This window comes from Cydia pomonella, unplaced genomic scaffold (genome assembly GCF_033807575.1).
Source record: "Cydia pomonella isolate Wapato2018A unplaced genomic scaffold, ilCydPomo1 PGA_scaffold_72, whole genome shotgun sequence".
Classification (NCBI taxonomy): Eukaryota; Metazoa; Arthropoda; class Insecta; order Lepidoptera; family Tortricidae; genus Cydia; species Cydia pomonella.
Window position 1 is genome coordinate 8583 of NW_026907905.1, and position 24879 is coordinate 33461.

A 24879-nucleotide genomic window follows, 5' to 3' on the forward strand; every position below is an offset into this window, starting at 1 on the left:
TAAGGTTGAGCTTTCGGTTATATTTAAATATTTTAATTTTTGCTAATAACTAAGTAAATATAGAATTAAAGTTACAGAAAACTTTAGCATATCGAATAACACTTCAATTTATGTACAATTTTCAGTTTTTAGAAATCTGGAACAGCTGCTTTCTGGTAAACGTAAAAACACGAGTTATTTTGTAAATATAGAATTAGAGTTGCTGATATTGCAAAATTACGATATTATCGATCAACTTAGTATTCTAGTAAAAAGTTAGACATGTAGACAATGTGCTTGTCTAGATATTGATTTCAGGTTAAGCAGTATAGCTAATATTGAATTAAAGTTTGTAGAGTTAATAATAATCGATCATCAACAATGATCTCAGTTACTAAACAAAAATTTAGAAATATAAAATCACGGCGACACTCATTACTGATAAGTATGCATTCCTTGCTTATATAAATACGTTACGTTTCAAACGCGCGGCAAGTTTGCGCGCGCCGCGCGCTGTGGCAGGAGGCAGCGAACAACGGTAGTGGGGAGCGGGGTGCCCTTGACTGCGTCTACGGTCCATCAAAAAAATTCCTAAAGCGTGTTTTAAATTAATAGCAATAGAAAATTGTTATTTTGTTGTTACTATAATAGGTATTGCCCGCGGTTTCGTTCACGTAGAATTCGTTATCGCGTTACATGAAGATTATGCTGAACTTGTTAAGGCCCTGCATCGAAAAATAACGGGATCTTTGAAGCGTGGCAGGGGCTAGCCCCGGAAACAAACTGGCGTGATTTTCGGATATATGTATCTTGACTATATGATAAGAGGTATGATACTAGTCGAAACAAAAAGGCTTAAAATTTTCTCGATAGAATATAAATCCAAAGTTACATCTACATGTTTAGTGTTTACCTCAGTGCAACTAGAAAACACATCTTCATCCAGCATAATCCACTTTAAAGTAAAGGTTTTCATCTCGTCTTAAACATCATTCAACTAAATATTAACTTATTATCTTATACAAACGGATTTATTCTCGTTTTTGATTTTATGAATTCAACAGAAAACGCCCATTTTACGCAGTTCGGTTTCTCTTTCTGTCATGCGTCAAAGTCATAAATGCGTCCTTTATGCCAGTAATGTTAGATGGCCGTGGTGCCTCAAAGAGGTAAGACCTATGTCAAATCGCGCAGCGCTCCAAATTACGTAAAATCGACATATCCAATAAACGTTGAGTCGTAGCTTTATTAACTAGTAACGGAATCGGAGGTCTACTACGAATGGAGCTATCTTTACAGGCCTATACGTTACGCATGTCTGCGTGTTTGCTTAGCTACGTCAAAGTCTAATACTCTTTGAACAATTACAACGGGTAAGGAAATTTCGACAGCTTCTGTAATGTATCGGTAGCTGTGTGGTCGTGTAGACACCAAAGAAAAAATGCGAGACATCTATAACCAATCTAATCGCAACTTCCTTATTTTCTATTTTATTGTAAAAGTAAATCTTGTCTGTCTTATACAGAAATAAAGTTATTCTTTTAAATATGTGTATAAAAAACATATTTTAATGACACGAATAATTTTATTTTATTCATAGGTACCAATTTTTGTATAGCCTAGGTAATCTTTATGTAAAACAAATATACCTACTTATTATATAAAAAAACGAAAAAATCAACACATTTATTAGAAAAAAAAAACTCGTTTGCACGGGCCGGGGTTTGAACCAGCGACCTCTGATTTGTAATCCGCATGCCTTAAGAACATAATTCACATAATTTATTTAACAGGATACTGTCAAAACGTCAATGACTAATATGACTTTTCAGCAAAGAGTAAAGTAAGTATGCTTTTCAGTTTGATTTTACTTGACAAGGAGCAATAAGAAAAACGTACTGAATCGTCCTTTTCTTAAAATTGCCATTCAAAGAAAATTCAGCTCGTGTGTGGTGCTATCTATAGTTTTTTTTTTATATGGGTATGCTGTAGTGTTGAGTTGCTCACTCGTGAGGCACTTCATTTGTACCACTCATTTAGTTAAATTGTCGCAGAACTTCACACCGCATAAATGTCATACATCACTCCTCAATTAATTTTACTCATTTACTCGCGCGCATCACACACAGCTCTTACCACTCAAACCATTCAAACACTTCAAATTTGAAAAAAAACTCTCAGCCTTTCAAACTCACTCGCGTTCCTCACAACTCGCAAGAGAGTCGCGAGGCGCTCGGTGCTCGCCGACATTCAAATGAAGAAATGAGTCATTGACGTCATCGCATTCATCGCTCACACTATCAACTGCCCAACTACAAACCTTATTGCAAGGACAAAAGGTCCACCGAGAAATGCGTTGTGTTTGTACCTCGCCTTCGCCTCACTGTGACATCCCCTCAAAAATCCTTTCAAAATGAAACAATGAATTAGATTTACCGAAAGAGGGAGTGAGACAGACACGCGCCGTGCTTCAATAACACCTCATCGAAAATACGTTAAAAATGAAACACGAAAGAAAACAAGCGTAAGCGTCCGCAAGCTTACATACATATTACGCCATTTTGATCCTAGCATTGCTAAGTTACTTGTCAAAAGCGAAAAATCTAAGTCATCAAAGAACCTACCGAAGAAAGTTTTTTCTCTCTGTCGCACTTGTAATTTCATACGTAAGTGCGACAGCAAAGCAAAACTTCGTGGTTCGCGGTAGGCCTCCATATTTGTTAGCTATTATTGTACTAACGCGCATACCAGTATAACCTGACCTCAAGGTTCATATTGCTGGTGTCATGTATAATCTGAATCAATTAGACTGGACAGTGAAATGGTTACTTGATAAGCGATTGAAATTCCAACCAAGTCTCACTGGGCATTTACGAAGCTAGCTTAAAACAGTTATCGTTTAAGAGACCAAAATATTATTTAAATTATTGAAATATATATAGTGGCGTACACAAAATATGATATTTTACATTAGTTTATTAATAAAAAAGTAAATATAATTTGTATAGGTGAAATAAACATGTACATTTTAACGATTTGAATTTGTAATACTTTTTGTTAACGTACTTCGTATAGTATTTCGATCATTTATGATTTTGACATATTTATAGTACGAGAAACTCGAAAAAGTTGTTCGTAATCTTTAGTTGTGTTTTAAATAGTGATCAGTGACCATTCTTATAATTATTCCAAAATAACAATATAGTAACATTGTTTTCGCGATAAAATATACCTGTGGGTCTTTCTTTGTGTCTTTTGCATACAAAAATCAAGTGTATATTACACGCCGGTGGCATTACCGCGCGAACGTTATTGAGGCTTTCGTTTGTTATCATATTACAATGCTATTATTACTGATAAATTATGAGGTGGTAAGTTAGTAATTTCTATATAATAATAATGGTACAAAAAATATTGGATTTGTTCTCCTTAGTTTGTTAATTGTTTGTTGGTAGTTTATGGTTAGTATTTATTTCAATATATGAATGTTAAACTTAAAATTATATCAAGTAGCAAGGATTGATACTGAACAATCTAACAATAAAAATAATAAACTGCTAAATTAGAACAAGTTTCATAAAAGCATCAAATTAAGTTGCAATAGGATGTATGTACTTTAACTCCTTAGTTTGATTCTTAAATGTATGTCTTCTGTTGTTAAAGTTCTGTTTTAAACCTCCAGAATTGCACTCCAAGTAAATATTTAAAAGGAAGTTTAGCAATGCCTAAATATGTATTTACATTAAATATGGTTTGCTGCCGTTGGAGTTGATGGAATAGTCGATGCTGCAAAACTGCTAGTACCTCTCCTCATTTGAAGTAAGACATTGTAACACCTCATTTTAGAGAATGAGGTACTCATACAAACTCATTTTAAATTGATGTCCTACCCATCACTAGTATGCTGACAGCTGTTGTTTCAATACGATTTTGCGAGATTTGGCGTTTTTAGGTTAAAATTATATAGAGATAACACCTGTCACCCTACCCATCAAGTTTGAAAAATACTATAAATGTTAACATATACAGGATGGTTTTTGATAATGTACATCTTAGAACTTAAACTGTTTTTAATTTCTTTTGAGTTTTTCGAGAACTTAGTGTACGAAATATCATTTGATATTTACCAGTCGCTTTTCGGTGAAGGAAAACATCGTGAGGAAACCGGACTAATCCCAACAAGGCTAGTTTACCTCTGGGTTGGAGGTCAGATGGCAGTTCGCTTTCGTAAAAACTAGTGCCTACGCCAAATCTTGGAATTAGTTGTCAAGCGGACCCCAGGCTCCCTGGGCCGTGGCAAAATGCCGGGACAACGCGAGGAAGAAGAATTTCTTTTTTTTTCAGATTTTAAAATTATACCGGTCTACTTTTATACCTTATTAATATATCTTAGTCTTGACAAAGACGATTAAAGTTTTATACTTAGCAAAATCGCTTACTAACAATGTCTTTACAAAATCGCTCTCCTGTAAGTTTAGGCAACTGCTATAGTAGATACCACCCTTTAACAGTTGCTTCAACCTCTTGTCTAACTGTCTGATAATTAAAGTAGTTCCTAATAGACGGCTTTGTGCAATAGGCTTGTGTCAACTAACAATGAAACCAATGGATGAATGTTTCTAGGCGTAAATTGTAATATTTAATCAAGGAAAACCGAAATAATTCCTCATAAAAAAATAAGATTATTGTTATTTTTACAAATTAAAATAAAAAAAAAATACCCCCCTGGCCCCTCCGCCGGGAACGCCAATTAGAACGTATTACGTCACATGGTGATATGCGCCATTGTTGTTGTTGACGTTTGGTTATGATTTTCATACAACAGCACAAGTCACTTCGTTTTTTTTCTATTATTATCATTTTTCGACAAGTTGAGAGTGTTATTTCCACCCATATCGGATAATACTAGCATAAACTGCCATGGAACCTGGATTTATCAAAGCGAACAGCAATAATTTACCCAAAATTGACGCTGTTATGCTAGGCCGATTTTTCGCGTCGAACACTGACTTTTGTTCATCGGAATTTCGTAATGTTAAAACTTCTATGTAAGTATAAACAATACTAAAATACTGCTTATTATCATTTTCACGTATATTTCACTTTAGCACGCAGTCAATTATTATTTGAAGGTATGTATACCAATTGCAAATTAATTGATTTTGAGGTTAGAATTACAATGTAAAATATAGAGAGATGATATTGTAAAGACACTACTTTGTCTTAGTGTCTTAAGCCCTATCGCAAGTTTGTGGAATAGTGGGTTTTTAATTGCCTATTTCGAAAGTAAGAATTAGAAAATAATTGTTTGTTTGCTCCCAGGGCAACAAAAAAAGCTTTCGTTTTTCTTAAGATTTACGAGTTGAATATGTAGTCACTACTTTTTTTAATAATACATCGAAATGATCTTCACAAAAATAAATTCTCGATGTTGTTGATAAACAATGAGCATCTTTCCTCCTTGCCAGTTTTAACCACTTCTTCGCATTTTTTCCTTGACCGGAACACGTATGAATAATTTAGTCGGAGTTTTTATACTTGTATTTATACACTGGGGCACTATAGGCAATGATATAGAATCAACTAATTGACAATTACAACAATAAATGAATAAAACTAATAATGAGTTTAACCTCATACGATAACATGTGTTGTAATGATGCAAAATGTAATTACTCACAGGTTAGCTAGTTGTAGCTACATAACCAGTATAACTTGACCTACTGATATTCTATATCAAAACGAATAGGGCTGCGGACGACTCGTCCACTCTTAGTTGTCCTAAGGCTAGGCCGTAAATCCGTAGCCTCATGTCTCAAGTTAGTCTGTCTGTCAGTTATGTCGGTAGTAGTTTGATCCGACTCTAAGTCGCTCGAATCATTTAATAGATATGCTGGCTTGAGTCGATCAATTGAAATATTTACTACACGGTCAGGGAGCTTAATTTTAAAAACTTTATCATAACGTTTCACAACTTTAAAAGGTCCGTCATAGGGTGATTTAAGTGGGCGTCTAACTGTATCATCGCGCACAAAAACTTTAGTACATGTTTTCAAATCGGGATGGACAAAGAATGATTTGAACTACTATGAGATTTCAGAGTGGGCTTTAACTTACCTATTGTTTGACGTATCCGTTTCACCGAGACTATCGTCGTCGCCTGACTCTGCTTGATTCGTATCATAAAAATCACCTGGTAATCGTAGATTCCTCCCGAATGTCATCTCGGCAGCGCTAACGCTATTGTCGCTTCTTAGTGCTGCACGGAGACCAAATAAGACTGACGGTAACTGGTCTACCCATGTCGTCAAGCTCACCATACTTATTAACCTATCGAATGAGCTAATGGTTTTACGGATACTGGAAAGCGATATGTAAATATACTACATACCTATACGAGGCCTGGACGTTAGTGAGATGACGATATGAGTTGTGCTGGTGTCCGACTTTATTACCTGCATGTAACATGAGTTTCACATGATTATCCACCTGGTTTCTTGAGCTTAATAGTCGCCTCCAAACCTCCCCTTATAGCGACCCCTTTCCTCACACAAAGTTTACCTTAAGTTCATATTAGCCTCACTGGATCACTGTTCACTCTGAGTACTGATAACGTTGGTCACAATCAACAAGAGACACATCATTATTCTATTAACACCATAAGAACGTCCTTGACTTGATCTAAAAGCAAATATCACTGCCGCGTCGATTTGTTCGCACACAACCTCCTTTTTCCTACTGTCGTTCTCATCTACCCTCTCAACTTCCCTCAAAAAATCCCAATAACCTAGAAGCGGTTACTTAAGTTAAACGTGACTACTAGCGCCATCTACTCCATGACGGTGGCAAATATTAGCTGGTTCGCAATACGTTCGCGACACTCCCGCCCAGAAAGAAAATGCTACTCTTAATTGAAATTAGATGTCTATAGGCAAACATATAAATAAATCAACAATCAGATAATAAGAACACTTGTGAATAACGATGTGTTTGAGCCGTCCATTCTCGAACCGCATGGTTCACCCTTTGCGTCGTGAATCGGCACGGCCTGAGACTTTGTGCAATTTCTGATGACGTTACAGAAATGTGCTGAGACACTGCGTTTCTGAGATCGATCCAATCGTGCATCTGGTCTGAGTTGAGTTGTGAGTGATCTGTCTTGAGCTGATAAAGAACAGGATTCTGAGTCTGGTCTGAGCATTCATCAATGTTTGTGCTGAGCCAACTAATAACAGGATCCTAAGACTGATCTGAATACTGATCAATTTCCGTGCTAAACTGATTGAAAGCAGGATCCTGAAACTGGTGTGAGCGTCCATCGATGTCTGAGCTGAGCTGAGTGGGATCACGGCTGCGACCTGTCATATTTGGTCCATTACTGGTCTCTCCGTCAACCCATGACCAATGTTATTTCCTACACTCCCGCGCGTACGGTTCTCGATTGCTCCGAGCAGTCCCTAGTTGCAATTTAGGTCACGAGACGAGACCGCGTCATGCGGCCCATGTGTCAGAGAGTGCCAATGCGATCTGATATCAAATATCGGTATTGTTAAACAGTGAGAGCTCCGTTCGCGATAGGTCTATCCCATCTATAACTACCATCTGTGATTCGCTCTGTCACTTTGTCACTTTGCTCTTTTGACATCGTTATTAACATAATAACCTATTTCACCACTTCAAGTAGTTCAAGTGTCACAACTATTACTACAGCAGACGTAAACAACTGTAACTGTTTTGAACACTACGACGACCGCGTGATAGAAAAGAACATACGTTTTTATATGCAATGATAGTTACCACACAGACAAATGCGGCCGTCTTATCCGAACGGGTGTATGTAACCTAAATTCCCACTACTTCTCTTTACTGTATATTACTCGCAGTAATCTATGTTAAGTATTCGCTTTAAATCTATTCGCTCATCCATTAAAGCCACTGTTGACATGTCCATCTCTGGGTGCACCCACTTCATGTCCGGCAGCCCTCCCCAGCCAAGGGAGAATCACGCTATTTTTATATAATCACAAATCAGAATGTAAAATAGAATCTATCTACAACTCGACCACACTCCTTTTTTTATGCTAATTGGACATTCAATAGACTTGTCAAATCAGGCTCCCACTTCGAACCGTCAAATCCAAAACAAGTGATGTGATATTCAAGGCACCTTTTCTTACCGTTCATTTCGATTTATCAAGCAGATATTGAGTCAAAATGAACTGTGTTTGTTTGTTTGCAAAGTGGTTTTTATTCTTCTTATCATTCTCTGGTGCGTTTATATCGCGCCTGGTGTGAAATAATCTAGTTTAAATATGTTGGGACAGTCAAGTTGTCAGCAACTGTTTTAAACTGTTTTATAGGCTTAAAGTATTATATCGCGTCCGTGATTTTATTCACGTCGATTTACGCATAAACATTTTTGCCACACTTTATTCTGTCTAAATTGAGCTACACTGATACCGCCTTTGGGGGGTGGATGCTGGCGAGTACCTCGGTATTATTTCAACGCATTCAAAATGCTTTTCTTTTCTGTTTCTTGCCGTTCTCACATCACACCATTTTTAAACCGTTATAACCTATTAAATATGTCTGCCAGACCTACCTTGCACTTTGCATCATTGCTTTTTGGAGTCATTCGCGGTTAACAGCCGTCTTATCTATTTGAAAAACTTAAGATTTCGAAGGGTCATATACGTGGTGTACTCAGGCTTAACGGCACGCAACACAGTAAGTCCGCTTTTCGTGGCAGCTTTCGATATGTTTACTCTTTGATTACATCCCCGTGCACATGCATCAGTCCTGCTAAGGATGGTAGAAACAGCAATAAATATACTGTACATCCGAGGTACCGATCCATCTTCCTCATTCCGATCAGATCTTAAATTAAGCAAAATATCGCCAGCCTTCCACACCACAGTGTTTTAACTGCGGTGTCCATCAAATTGACCCACTCTGTTTCTTTTATTCACGAATAATCACTTCACAACTTTAACAACCATGCGAGACATATAGATGGGTACTCAGTAGCAAATTCTCAACGTGTGCCAATTAATAAAGAATACAGTGGGTGCGGCGTCTGTATACTCTTTAAGGCTTTGCGCTTTATTGACTTTGCATTCGCAAAGGCTTTTGATTCCTTCAACTGGAGTAAAATGTTCAGAGTTATGAGAAATGGGGATACCGCAACACGTAATCCTTTTATAGTTGAACGAGGAGTGCAACTGTACACTGAGATCTGTGAATAGACAATGAGTATTGGAAGGTTGTGAGGGTGATGTCCAAGTTGGTGGCCAACTAATCAATAAACTCAGTTTTGCAGATGACATGACTATATTAGGTTAAGTGTCTGTGGAAAATGAATTTCGGTTCTGCTACAAAAGATTGAGTATGCCAGTAATGAGTCCATTTTCAGGATCCAGATCCATACATTATGATCAATAGAAATGAGACAAAGATGATGCATGTCGATCTTCCTGGTAAAATTAAGAGAATCAATGAATTGCACGATCTTGAGGCAAGTTGTTGGTTTACTTGGTATCTTAAATAAGTGACGATGGCATCTGCGACTAAAAGGTGATCAGAAGAGCTCATATGGCCAAAGCTGCGGTGAAACGACTCGCCAGGATATGCATATGGAATAACATAAAACATGGATCAGACTAATGCGGGCGCCTTGGTTTCTCGATCATATTCTTTACATGTCCGAAACCTAGACCATTGAAACTGAAACCCATCATAGGACAGATGCATTTGAAATATGATGCTGGCGAAGAATGCTTGAACGTTACTACGGTACAACTGCTTCAACTCTTGACAAACTCGACATCACCGAGGTTATCCACTGTTTGGACCCATAGCGTTCTTAGTTTCTTCGGCTATCGAGGCCGAACCAAGAAAGGAAGAGCCAAGGAAGCGTAGGGATGGACGTATGGTCACACGGCGTTGGGTAAACAGAATAACATTAAAGATAAATCCACATTACAGGCTAGCATACACCGCCCAAGGAAAGAGTGGCTTCGAGTGCACTGGTGAAGAACCACACAGGATAGGTGTCCCCAGTGAGTTATGACGATACGGCAACGAATAAGACTTTGATAAATCTGTCTTGTGACTATTGCTACTGTAGGAGTCGTACATAAAACAATTACGGCTCCTCTTCCCGCAAAATACCGTAAAACTAAGTTATTCAGAACCATATTTTATATTAAAGATTGATACTTTCTGAGCAGCAAAAAATATATAACAATCTACAAGATATGACCAACGATATATTTTCCTGGAAATCTATTTTAAAGTACACAACTATATTTCTTTCAGTTAGATCGGTATTACTTCTGCAAAAATATGAAACTTTACAATCATTCTCACAAGACACTATAAAATGATTTGGTTTACTTGCTTTTTGCAATTTCATAAAACTATGCCTCAATTCCTAAAAACAATAAGCCTAAATTCCGCCTAGATGCCTACCATCACCCCCCTCTGCGGAGGCAGTGCGAGGCAAGTCGTATTGCTAGACGGACCTGTGGTGCATTGCACGCGCGAGAAAGCGATATTCTATTTCGAACGCATAGCTCTGCGCGCTCGATCTTTTGCAGCGGGTGGTGCGGTGAGGGGTATAAAGCTCCGCCCACACGCGCGAGGTCATTGGCGTCAAGTGCAGCCTTAACACTACGATATTTCACGGCAATATTAAAATGAATCAAGAAAGATATCGAATTTCCTTATATGACATCTGATTCTAATTGTGATTATGATTCTTGGGATCATAGTGTAGCTCCAGTCTGCATTTAAATTCGATTAAATCTGATAAATAAGCTAACAAGCTGAGGTGTCCCGATCAATAATTATCAATAATTATTTGGCTTATGATTAATCTCTTCCTTTTAAAGGTTTAATGGTCTGAGCTTTTGCATACTAAAATAATTAATAATAAAGTTCTTTTTATTGTTTCTAAAGATGATATTATACAACATAGATGATATTATATCTGAATTCCTTCTGTCATTACATTTATTAAAATAACACAATACTTGAGAAATTCTGATCTTATTCAGAAATGTATCCACCATGGTCTTCTACCGCCTTTGTAATTATTACTATGAGTATGAAGGTTGAAGGTACTTAATATGTACATCTACGACGAGTAGACTCGATTGAGTTGACATCTACTGCTCGATTCCACTTTCATTTAACAAAATTAAAATAGTTATGCATGGCTGGGTGACTATTCTTTAAATTATCTACCACTCCCTTACCTGTTTTTGTTCGAATAAAATAGATAATAAAGAAACCACTAGCCCATTCAATTAGTATGCCTTTCATTTGAAGTCTTCTCAATAATAATATATTTTAATATTTTTAACCCTAGGTTTGGGTCATCGCATGTACATGACATATATACATACACAATTCAGAAGTTAAGTTAGTATGTTTCTTATGGTGTTAATAGAATAATGATGTGTCTCTTGTTGATTGTGACCAACGTTATCAGTACTCAGAGTGAACAGTGATCCAGTGAGGCTAATATGAACTTAAGGTAAACTTTGTGTGAGGAAAGGGGTCGCTATAAGGGGAGGTTTGGAGGCGACTATTAAGCTCAAGAAACCAGGTTGGATAATCATATGAAACTCATTTACATGCAGGTAATAAAGTCGGACACCAGCACAACTCATATCGTCATCTCACTAACGTCCAGGCCTCGTATAGGTATGTAGTATATTTACATATCGCTTTCCAGTATCCGTAAAACCATTAGCTCATTCGATAGGTTAATAAGTATGGTGAGCTTGACGACATGGTGGAGCATGCTGGGAATTTTTATTCACATGTACTGTTGTCATCATCAAAAGTAACATATGTTTCTCTCTAACAGATGAAAAGTCAATTTATTTACGCGCGTACAACTACAAAGCTGCATTTTTTGGTTTATTTAATTCAATTTAATGTTTTATTTCAACCATGAAGCTCATATTTATGTAACCCTTTTCTTGCAAAAAGGTATTCAGCAGGCGAATGTTAGTGGTTCACCTGAGCACATAAGCAATTGAGTACCTACATTTTAACTGAACATTCTTGCTCTTTAATATACAAGAGATTGCAAGTGTCAGTAGGTATCATAATATAGTTTATAAAAAGCAGATATCTAAATACATACTTTCACGATTATTAATATTTTGCGACAAAGGGTAGTCTGAATTAAAAGGCTCTCTTTAATCTTTGAAAACAGTGTGTTAATTAGCCCTAAAGCAGCAATAAGCAGTGGAATGGAATTTCAAGTGATGGTTTTGATATTTAAAAGGATTCATTTATATTTTTTATATTTTAGACCCAGTATTTGTCACTGATTGATGTGATAAAAATGTTTGTGTTTCACCAGAGCAGCAAAGTTTGTTTTCAACTCACGTGACTTGAAACCCTCGGAACGCTCACGATTCTGCTTTTTTAACCACTCGCTACGCTCATGGTTATGTGTGACGTTACTAAACGGGTTCAACATTTCTATGTTAAAAGAATTCTCATTCTCTCATTCGAGGAGTGGCAAAGATTGTCACATCAGAAAATATAGTTACCTCTACCTACTAATAAAAGGTAATCAGTAATCATTCATGTATCTGTAAGTCATTTATCAGGTAGGTATCAGTAAACATTGGTAATTAGGTATAGTTGACACCACGGACGTGGCACCAGTATTGGTATGTTTACTATAAATTCTATAAAACAAGTATTTATCATCAGTTTTTAAACACTGACTTATTTAGTAACATTTTACCTTCAACAAGAGCCATAGAACTCTTAAGTCTCACATTTCATTATATTGAAACCAAGTACCTAACTAAATATTTCACTAAACATGTCGAAAATAATAAAGGGTGAAAGGACATTCAGCTCAAATTTTAACGCCCAAAGCGGTAGATTTTTATTCAATTGTCAGTGAAGTGTCAGCAATTATTCAATTGTTATCTTCAAGTCCTATAATTGGTGCCATTACCATACCTGCTCATACCTAACATGTTTAAATTGAACAAGTTTAACTATAATCTATATATATAGGTATATTATGTTACGTTAAATTTGATATTTATGTTTGATTATGTAGGGGACAAGGTGCTTTACGTGTTAAGATTTAGTTGCCTGACCAATCTTTGATATAAATTAAATAAAATCATGCACTAATAAACATTTTGAATTAAAATTTGCTGGTCGATTTGTGTTGTGAAACAGAATGGATCCTTTCAAACAGCGAGTTCATTACAGATTCAAATTATGCGGTTGATCAACAATTTAACAAAATAATTAATATCTTAATATTAAAATAATAAGAATCAAAATCTCACATTCATTGTTCTGTTTGGCGGAACAGTTGTTATGGTTAATACTCGTACCTAGTACCAAATTTAAAGTTTATTTATCATGCGGATAGTTGATATTATGGCTGGCGGACTGTTGTTGCTTACTAACCAGTTTAGGTCTGACCTCCGGTCTGGTATATTTTCTGTAACTTCGGGATATAGTTATATTGGTGTAATATAATATTTTGTGAAAAGAACCATAATCTCTTATGAATCACGATGCTTTTGTATAACACGCATTGCTTGCAGAATATCCGCTTTATCACAAATTATCAGCTCAGCCCTGATTTGACTCGTCGTGCGCGCAAGTGTGGTGTATGGAAATAATTTATACTGCGTGTCTTTTTAGAAAACGAATGTATCATGTTTAACGTATTAGGTAGGAACCAGATTCAACATTCGTTCGTTATACTTATATGATCCATAAATGTTCTCTTAGATTTTTCAATTTATTTTATCATGATTAATAAAATAATAAAGGAACATAACATACAAATTACGCACATAACTCAAACTATGGTGCACAACAGGCGGTCTTATCGCTGAAGAGCAACATCTTCCAAACAACCAAACTAGGCTATTATAATCGTATGTTTTGCGCATTCATATTTTCACTAGGCTAAAATCAGAAGCATTGCAAGTAATTCAAAATTCGAATTTAACCCTTTCACTTCGTTTGAAGGACTAGAATCACTCATAACATAAGAGATGTTAAGGAATGACTTGCCTCATTGTTGTTTGTTGTTACAGTTGTAAGGAATTGTTATGGGTTGGTTTCTTACAAGTTGGTATCATTTAGGTGTAGTAACCTGTAACGTGCCTCAGTGAAAATGCAGGAGGCATTTGAAATCAGATTACAATTTGATGTCATAATATGTACATGGCTACCCAAACTCATTGAGACCCAATCAGAACGGCGCGGCCACTCCAATGGCACCAGCAACCTGCTGGCATGCCAATAATGGGGCTCGCTAGATTTAACAGTTGGCATGCATGATATTTCTGTCCTGAAAAATAAACGGTTAAAAGGATTGTAAACGAATAAAGAACTGCCGAATATATTATGTTTAAATAATATTCACTTACTTTTTCTGTTCATGTAACTCAGCACAGTATCTTGATTCAATCCCAATTAACATTCCAATCTAGAGATTGTCATCAGAGAATCAGTAAATATCAACTTGTATAACAGTAAATTGCAAAGGCAAAACTGTTTAGTATAAGCCACCAGGCTATTATAATATGTTTGCACCTAAGCCATACCCTATAGGTATAAGGACTTCCTATTATTATTCAACCATTGATTCATAGTGTGGACAGTCACAGATTAGCGATTTGATATAAACTAATTAGATAAATATTAACTTAACTTCTGAATTGTGTCTGTATCTATGTCATGTAAATGCGATGACCCAAACCTAGGGTTAAAAATATTAAAATATATTATTATTGAGAAGACTTCAAATGAAAGGCATACTAATTGAATGAGCTAATGGTTTTACGGATACTGGAAAGCGATATGTAAATATACTACATACCTATACGAGGCCTGGACGTTAGTGAGATGACGATATGAGTTGTGCTGGTGTCCGACTTTATTACCTGCATGTAAATGAGTTTCATATGATTATCCAACCTGGTTTCTTGAGCTTAATAGTCGCCTCCAAACCTCCCCTTATAGCGACCCCTTTCCTCACACAAAGTTTACCTTAAGTTCATATTAGCCTCACTGGATCACTGTTCACTCTGAGTACTGATAACGTTGGTCACAATCAACAAGAGACACATCATTATTCTATTAACACCATAAGAACGTCCTTGACTTGATCTAAAAGCAAATATCACTGCCGCGTCGATTTGTTCGCACACAACCTCCTTTTTCCTACTGTCGTTCTCATCTACCCTCTCAACTTCCCTCAAAAAATCTCAATAACCTAGAAGCGGTTACTTAAATTAAACGTGACTACTAGCGCCATCTACTCCATGACGGTGGCAAATATTAGCTGGTTCGCAATACGTTCGCGACAACCCATGACTTACAGTCTAAGCTTGCCTTAAGCGAGCTTTTCATGGACCTGTGAAACCTCTCCACCAATCCGTTGCTCTGCGGGTGGTAGGGCGTTGTTCTTAATCTTTTGATACCTAAAATTTTGAGTAAATTATTGAATAAATTGCTCTCAAATTGTCTACCCTGATCGCTGGTCAGCTTGAGTGGGCACCCATAACGAGTTATCCAACCGTCGTAAATGGCTTTCGCAACACTCTCTGCGGTGATCTCTTTGACGGGAAAAGCTTCCGGCCAACGCGTTTTCCTGTCTATGACGGTAACACAATACCTATTGCAGGCGATTATGGTGCAAGTAAAAGATCTTGATGTATACTTAATATGGATTTAATATCCGAAACTGATACAAAATTGGTATTCGCGAGTAATAGGTATGTAAGACGCGTGCGGCGTTGTGGCGGCCGCTGGAGCTAATGGAGTGTGGTGGGGTCCGTACCCCGCGCGCCCGCGCCCCGCGCGGTCACTTGTTGTCGTAGACATGCTGGGGGGCCGTTGGAGGAAGCTGAAGGGTCGTTAGTACTGGCTGGCGCTGAAGCTTCTTCCAACATCTCATCATTGTCATCAGGGAGGGGGCACACCTTGTTCAGTGCCCGTCGTTCGATCCCTCTAATGGTTCTAAAATCGCCAACCCTGGCGATTCCGTCCTTGCCGTAGTATAGTCGATGGACTCGTGCTAGTTTCCATCTCATGGGAGGTAGGTTATCCTCTTTGAACACTACCATAGCGCCTTCCTTAAGATCTCTGTAGGGATGCCTCCATTTTGTTCGTTTTTGTAGCTCTGAGAGGTACTCGTTTTTCCACCTCTTAGCAAAACTGTCACGCAGCGACTCGAGCAGCTGATAGCGCGTCTTTATGCCCTTTCCGGATGCAGCAGGAGGGGACGCCAGCGAAGTCAAAGGACGCCCGATGAGGAAGTGCCCTGGAGAGAATGGAGAAAGGTCGCTGGGGTTACATGTAAGAGAGGTCAGGGGTCGGGAGTTAAGGACCGCTTCAACTTCCGTGCAAAGGGTACTTAACTCCTGAAACGTTAAGCAAGAGTTACCTATTGTTCTTTTTAAATGATATTTTAAGCATTTCACGTTGGCCTCCCACAGTCCGCCGAAAGTGGGGGAATAAGGGGGATTAAAAATGAACTGAATGCGCTCTTCGGCTGTGTAATTATATATGGACCTCATGCCTGCCTGTAATGCTTGTCCCAGTTCATTGTTTGCACCAACAAAATTAGTACCGTTATCGCAATAAATTTGACTGGGTCTTCCTCTACGCGAAATGAATCTGCGAAGGCAAGAAATGAATGCTTTAGCACTAAGGTCACTAACGGTTACTAAATGAACTGCCTTAGTCCAAAAACAAATAAATATACAAATATAGCATTTGCTAATTCGATATCCGCGTCCTATTTTGCTTGAAATTGGAAATGGACCACAGAAATCTGTTCCCGTTATAGCAAAAGGATAGCTAGGTGTGATTCGACTAGTTGGTAGTTGGCCCATTAGCGGCTTCATGGCTTCGGCTCTAAGACGAGTGCATATTACGCAGCGGTGATATATGCTTCGTGCCAACGTTCTACCTCCCAGGGGCCAAAACTGGTCCTTGAAGCTTGCCAGGAGTAGCTGAAGGCCAGCATGCAGTAAGCGTAGATGCTCGGCCCGCATCAACAATTTCGTTAAGTAATGTTTAGCATGTAGTAAAACTGGATGTTTTTTATCATAGCTATATTCACTATTATTGAGCCGACCACCTACTCTCAGCAAGCCGACGTCATCAAGGAACGGACACAGCTGTAACATATGGGACGAGGTAAGTTTTTTATTGTTTTTTATTAATTTAAGTTCGTTTTTAAATGATTCTGACTGGGCTATTTTTATAAGGTAAGTTAAGGCTGAACTAAGTTCGTTTTCTTTAAGGGGTCCAACTGATCGATTATGTTTTTCTATGATTTTACAATTACTTATAAATCTTTGTACATAGGCAATTATTCTTTTTAAGCGTAATAAACTTGAATACTTTTTTATGTCAATCAAATTATTAGTTTCATTGTTTTGATTTATATTTGATTTTGATTGTAACACTTTTATTTCAGGTAAAACCGTCTCAGTGGTGGTGTTTTGCGGCCATTGAGATTCGTCATGTTTCAGGAAAACTGGACCTTCCCACCACAAAGATGACTCAACAAGGAGACTTGGAGTAGGGAATGCAATAACCGGGCGTTTTTCATTACCGGTAATTTACCGATGCGAGGTCCCACTAACCGGTTAATCGGTAAATTACCGGTTATACGTTTATGAAATAAAAAACATTGATTTTGCATTATTTTCGTCAGTAACCTTTAAAAGTAATCAACAGCACGTTATAGAAACATCGAGAAAACAAAATAATGAAAATAAACCATAAACATTAAACAAGATATATTTACTAATCATATTAAATAAAAAATCAAACATGTATCATTTCAAAGCGAAATGAACTTGTACATTAAATAAGCAACATCAAACTTTTTTAATTCTTTAAAAATCGCAGTAATCAAAGGGTAACAAAAATTATAACTAAAGAGTGACAGTCGTCATTTAAATGTCATACAAGTTTGCATTTACACATCTATCAATATAATATTGTTATTAAAGTAACTGAAACCGTAATCAACATTCATTAAAATCTAGTAAATATAAGAAAAAAAAATTTAACAGCAAGAATTTACTTTAAAATTGCACTTTAAGAGGCCGTTATCGATTTTAGTCGCAAAAATGTCAAATTGATAGATTAAGCGCATGAAATTGTACACCTTTTGTTAACTATTAAAAATGACAAGTATTGGTTTCTTTTAGCACGTCTTGTTATCTTTCATTATAATAAATATATTTTTTTAAACAGACTCACGTAATTAGTAATGTTTTTTTTTTCTGATGAACGTTTAGGTAAACGCGCGAAAAGCAGTGATTTTGTCGATCTTATTTGTAAATTTCGTTAAGTTTGGACTGCTAAAAATGGTAATTTTGTATTACACATATCCTGTACTTCAACTTTAATAAACTACATTTTTGTTACTATAAATTTGAAGTAGTGTAAATGAAAGTTAGACGAAATCAATTTTCTCCAGAAATAACTTCAAAACAAGTGACAATTTCTCTGAAAATTGACTTAATTTCAACGTAATTTTGATACTTAAACAATCTACAACATTTGCTGAAACTGTTCTTATACATCATTTTGTATAATTTACTACCATAATTTATATGAATTTTTAAAAACTATCCCTTCTCGTTACCTATTACCGGGGACGCACGGACGGTGTACAATTCCAACGACTAAATCTATCAATTTAAAATGTTTGCTCTAAAATCGTTACCGGGCTCTTAAGATAGGAGTTGGAATCAGGAACATGTCATCATCAGATCATTCTGTTAATTATACATATATAAAATAATTGCGTTTGTTTAATATCTAGGCGATTAATTAGAATGTTGCTTAGACATTCGTGAACGATATCTTGAACACAAGTAACCAGCGGTAGAAAATGTTCTTTCGCATTCTACACTTGTCGGACACTACAGACTAAAACAAAGGACACTGAACATAGTAAGGCGGGTCGGGTAGGGGTGGCGAGAAGGGAAAGGGCGAGGGATTAGCGACCACTCAAAAACATTGCTTCCTAAATAGTTCCTACTCCGACGAAATCATAAGATGCAGAAAAGTAAGTATTTTAAGTGTCTCTTCGTAATCGTAAACCGTAGTAATTGTTTTTTTTTTGTAAGTACGAAGACATAGATGGGCTAATTCAACAGGTTTTTACATTTTTATTTGCCTATACAACGTTCGGTAAATTCCCGGTTACGGCTGGATATTACCGGTATTTTACCGACTGTAATATTGGTCAAATTACCGGGTAACCGGGTAACCGGTTAACCGGTTAACCGGTTAGCATTCCCTAACTTGGAGCTACTCCTCTCGAGGCCAGGTCAGCGGGATTTTTATCAGTAGGCACATGACGCCACGAGTCTCTAGAGGTAAGCTCACGAATCTCATTCACTCTGTTACACACGAATGTTTTAAGTATTTTAGGGCTTGTTTTTATCCAGGCAAGTGCTACAGTTGAGTCGGACCAGAAAACCTTTTCCTGTATGGAGCAACGGAGAGCTCCGCTGACCTTGGAAACGAGTCGCGCGCCCAGTAAGGCTGCTGCCAATTCAAGTTTCGGTATAGTCTGAACTTTAAGGGGACAGACTCGTGTTTTGGCGCAAAGCAATCTGACAGTTATGACGTTTGAACTATCCGTGGTGCGTACGTATACGCACGCCGCGTAAGCGTCTTTAGACGCGTCTACAAAACAATGGATCGCACAAGCGACAGGAGACGAGCATCGTACATGTCTAGGTACAGAAACTGAGAGTAAAGCATGCAAGTCGTTATGTAATTTTAGCCACGTTTTCTTAATGTCCGCGGGTACCTCCTCATCCCAAGTCAACTTGATAGACCACAGTCTTTGAAGTAAGATTTTAAGTGTTATAGTGCAAGCACTTAGGAGCCCAAGAGGATCAAATATCTTACAAGTGTTAGATAAGATGGTTCTCTTTGTAACTATTTCATCTTTAGGAATTGGTTCTATCGCAAAGGTAAGATTGTCAATATTTGGTGTCCACTGTACACCTAACACACTGGACTGTTTACTTAGGTTTAGATTATCAGATACTGCTGAATCCTTAAATATTTCAGGACAGTTGCTACGGAATTTATGCACTGGAAAACATGCCGAATTAAGTGTGCCTACTACTCCGTTGAGTATGTGAAACAAAGTTTCTTTACTATCTGCACCTGTTAAGATATCATCCATATAGCAATCACTTTTAATGACTTCAGATACTAAAGGATCCGGGCATTCTAAGGCGAGCTGTAAAAGGCACCGCGTGCTTAAGAACGGTGCTGAGGCCGTGCCGTAGGAGACAGTATTTAATTGAAGCACTTGCAAAGGCTTTGTGTCATCTTCGCGCCATAATATTAACTGTAAATTTCGTTGCGAATCATGAATTAGGATTTGGCGATAACATTTTTCTATATCTGCCGTAAAAACATATCTATGTTGACGGAACCTGATCAAAATATTGAAAAGATCGTCTTGCACCACAGGGCCTACATATTGTATGTCGTTTAGGCTCTTTAAAGAGGCGCTTTTCATGCTACCATCAAAGACTACCCTTAATTTGGTACTTTCACTATTTTCTCTTAAAACGCAGAAATGTGCTAGGTAATAACCGAATTTCGGCTTATCGATTCGTGTGAGATGACCTAAAGACTCATATTCATGTATAAAATCACTATATTGTTTTTTCAAATTAGGATTGTTATTTAACTTTTTCTCTAAGGTATAAAATCGTTTGGCAGCTCCTCGGTAAGAGTCGCCTAGTAACATTTCAGGTGTCCCTTTCAGTGGCATCTGAAATGTAAACCTGCCGTCTGGTAAACGGTAAGTATGAGCTTTAAAGTGCTCTTCACAAAACTCCTCGTCAGCTGACAAGGGAGCTTTGGCTTCAGGAAGTTCTTCAAGGTTCCAGAACCTGGTTAATTTTTCACTGATTTCCTTTGTAAAAAAGCAATTAATCTTCTGTGGGGCTTTAAGCTTAGGGCAATGAGTTGGACTTAAACGACCTGCTACGATCCAGCCGAACTCTGTATTTACAAGAATGGGCATATTTGTGCCCAGAGATATTTTCTCAGAACCTAATATTTCGTAAAATATTTCAGCACCTAGCAACATATCAACATCAGAAACTTGATGAAATTCAGGATCAGCGAGCTGAATATTTTTTGGTAAGTTTAGTTGAGTAAGGTCTACTGGCAAGTTAGGCAGCTGATCTGTAATTTCAGATATGACTAAGCAGTTTAACGTCACTTGGAACTGATTGGACAGGGAACTGACATTTACGTCGCATTGATCGGATACTGAGAGTTTAATATTTTTTATGCCCGATATGTCTAAAGAATCGGGTTCAGGATTCCCTAATCCAAGTTTGTTTTTTAGGTCTTCAGTAATAAAGCAAGATTGGCTGCCTGCATCAAGGACAGCGCGAGCTACATAATCTACATTTGTATTGGGATTGGATACCTTAACTAAAGCGGTACCAAGCATAACCTGCCTACCTGAACGGACTGATAAAGCCCTATGCGGTTGGTTGACTACTTCAAGGTCATTTGATGATCCAACCGTGGGTGTCGTCACAGGCAAGGGTTGAGTTACGTTATTTTCTTTATGTAGTAATGTATTATGCTTCTTATGACATAATCTACATTCTCCTAATTTACAATTACGTGCTTCATGTCCGCGTCGTAAACAGTTGGTGCAAAGTTTTAACTTTAAGGCTTCGCTCCACTTGTTTTCGATCGGTAAAGATTTGAATGATTCGCAGTCTATGATTCTGTGACCCTGACTACACATTGGACACGAGAAACCTGCTGGTTTAGAAGCACTGGACGTGAGGAAACTTTTTGAAAATTTACTATGTGTAAATGAGCCTTTATGTTCATTCAGCGTGAATGAGCCCTTATGTTCACTTTTCGGTTGACTATCTTTATGAATATGAGAGACGCTTTTTTCATGTCTATTAGCTAATGTAGTTTCTAAAATGTCCGCTCGATTGCGGAGAAACTCGATAAATTCATCCAACAGTGGCAAATCGGAGAGATTATTTCTATGCTCCTCCCACTTACCACTGGTGGTCGAGTCCAGTTTACTGGACACCATAAATATAATCAGCGTATCCCATTGGTCAACTGGCTGACCAAGTGTAGTCAGTGCCCTCAAGTTTTTTGTCACAAGGTCAATTAAGTATCTTAAAGATTTATGAGATTCTCTGGTTAAGGGTTCTATTTTAAAGAGAGCCTTCAGGTGGTTATTAATAAGAATTTTCTTATTATTATACCTCTGACATAACAAATCCCATGCAACCTTGTAATTTTGTGACGAAAATTCAATGGACTTGATTACAAGTGCCGCGCTCCCTTCTAAGGACGATCGTAAATAATGGAATTTGTTTATGTCAGGGATAGTTTCATTATTATTTATTAATGACTCGAACGTATCGCGGAATTCCAGCCATAAAAAATAATTACCATCAAATATCGGTAATTTGATAACTGGTAACTTTACGTTTACATTATCCTGACGCGAGCAACTACTGTGCGAACTTTGCTTATCCTCATTATTTATGGGTCGTAATTTTAATAATGTTTGAGCACAGGCAATACCACTGTAAAACCGGCTTTCAGTTTTCTCTCTTTCTTGAATTTGTTCATCCACGTTAGGATGAAATAGTTCTATTTGACTTTGACAATTTTCAAAATCACAGAATAATGCTTCAATTTTTACGCTTCGCAAATTCAATTCATTAAATTGCGCTTCGGAAATTTGGTCAGTTTTTATCCCTTTCAACTCTTCAATAAATTGTTCAAAATGTGTCAATCTACCTCTAATTGAACCGCGTTGTTTAATTAAATCTTTAAGCTTTAATTCATTTTCAATATCTACACCGCCTTGAGGGGTTCCGGTTGGAGACATTATGTAAATTTATATTAATTTATTTCTTACGCGAGACACTGAAGTTGAAATGGATAAATAATGACCCAACAAAAACGGTAATAAACGAGATCTAGTGAAGGGCAATCAATAAACAAGACAAGAAAACTGTGCATCAAACCAGGCAGGAGTTCCAGGTGCGCGGGGACGCCGCGCGAAAGTAGGTCAAGTCTCGCTCGAACAGCTGACGCGAAGTAGGTCGGCACTGCAGAGAGTTGCTAGGCACAGCCGACGCGAGCGCAGTCAGTCCGAAGGATTTATCCTGGAAATGTCGGCCCGAATCGAAATGAGCTATAATGCAAATATATAAGGTATCTAATTGTTTGGACCTTTGAGGAATAAACACTATGTTTAATAATGTGAGAAAATAATTATAAAATTGTAACAAATTAATTTTACTAATTTAGAGTTACTTAAAGGAATTGCCTTTATGAAATAGCTAAGCGAAATAATGATTAAGGAATGCTTTGTATAAAGAAAGCGTGAACAAAGGCGTGTTCGGTGCACAAGCACTTATTATTTTTACGTAAACAACTTAAGATAAATTTTATTTTTAAGCAGTGCAAACTCAAGATGCGATGCAATTAGCACTTTATGACTTATAGATTAAGGTTGATTAGCTCCAGCAGGCCAACGGATAAATTGCTTTTAGGCTTAAAATGTTTTACTTTTCCGAGTAATTTTTAATGTTGTATTATGTAAAGGCGCGTAGCAACATAGGCGAAGAATGCACAAAAGATAAGAAAGATGATTACCGGAATTTTAAGAAATTAATAAATGACGATTTTATTTTCTTTTAGAATAAAGTACACTAAGCACAAAAATCAAAACTAGGTAAGGTAAAGAGGTAAAGTATAAGAATTGGGCACTCCCCTGGAAGTAGATCGCCGTGGAAACACGCGTGGCATGCAGTCCAAAGGTTACGCGCTGCAGTTTCTTTGTTCGCGCTTCTCGAACGTTCTGCCTTCCTTGTTGCTAAGTCGCGTACGCGCAGGTCTGTTGAGGTAACTCGTCCTGTCACGGTCGCCAAAAACTTGCAGGCGATTATGGTGCAAGTAAAAGATCTTGATGTATACTTAATATGGATTTAATATCCGAAACTGATACAAAATTGGTATTCGCGAGTAATAGGTATGTAAGACGCGTGCGGCGTTGTGGCGGCCGCTGGAGCTAATGGAGTGTGGTGGGGTCCGTACCCCGCGCGCCCGCGCCCCGCGCGGTCACTTGTTGTCGTAGACACCTATACCCCTCCTCCGTAGTGGGTAAAGGTCCTACTATATCCACGTTAATGTGTTCGAACCTATCGACGGGTGGATACTCATTAAACTCTGACAAGGTGTGCCTTGTTACATGTGCATGTGCATTTCGCCCAAATTCCTATATCACGATTCATACCTGGCCAGAAGAACCTACTAGTGATCATTTTCCTTGTAGTCCTTATTCCTGGATGGCTAAGGTTGTGTACTGACTCGAATGCTACTTTCCTAAAGTCAGTAGGCAAATAAGGTCTAATATTGCTAGTTGAAGTTTCGCAATAGATTGCCTTATCGCGAGTGGGCAAAAATACCTTTCTGAAATGTGAGCTGTTGTTTTCGCCGAGCGCTTCGTTGGAAATGAAGTTGTCACGTTGCTGTGCGTCAGCAACTGCACCGTAGTCGAGAATCGTGGGACAGGAAACCGTTTCTATTCGCGATAAACAATCTGCCGGAATATTATTCTTACCCTCTACATATCGAATATCTGTTGTAAATTCGCTAATAAATAACAACTGCCTTGCCCTACGAGGCGTTTCCTTGTTGTTATCTCCGCTTTTGAATGCATAAATGAGAGGTTTGTGATCTGTAAAAATGATTAAAGGTTGCCCTTCAAACATTTTTCTAAAATAACGAACTCCGAGAAAAATTCCTAACAGCTCTCTG

The 24879-nt window shown here is 37.6% G+C and overlaps 2 protein-coding genes across 2 annotated transcripts; both read right to left on the minus strand.

Moving 5' to 3' along the window:
* Positions 1 to 15371: 15371 nt before the first annotated feature.
* Positions 15372 to 17186, minus strand: LOC133534224 (uncharacterized; the record flags this gene model as incomplete). The annotated part of the gene is made up of 3 exons (XM_061873317.1): positions 17142 to 17186; positions 15833 to 16415; positions 15372 to 15473 (listed from the first exon to the last, which is right to left on the minus strand). Coding segments are annotated over exons 1-3 (730 nt in total), but the record flags the coding sequence as incomplete, so codon positions are not given.
* A 2028-nt stretch (positions 17187 to 19214) lies between these two features.
* On the minus strand, positions 19215 to 23890 carry LOC133534227 (uncharacterized). Its single transcript, XM_061873321.1, has one exon. It carries the CDS (start codon positions 22940 to 22942, stop codon positions 19322 to 19324), a length of 3621 nt encoding a protein of 1206 aa, XP_061729305.1. The 5' UTR covers positions 22943 to 23890; the 3' UTR covers positions 19215 to 19321.
* Between the last annotated feature and the right edge of the window lie 989 nt (positions 23891 to 24879).

Coding starts and splice junctions, on each gene's coding strand:
- LOC133534227 (XM_061873321.1), bottom strand. CDS start 22,942: ATGTCTCCAACCGGAACCCCTCAAGGCGGTGTAGATATTGAAAATGAA.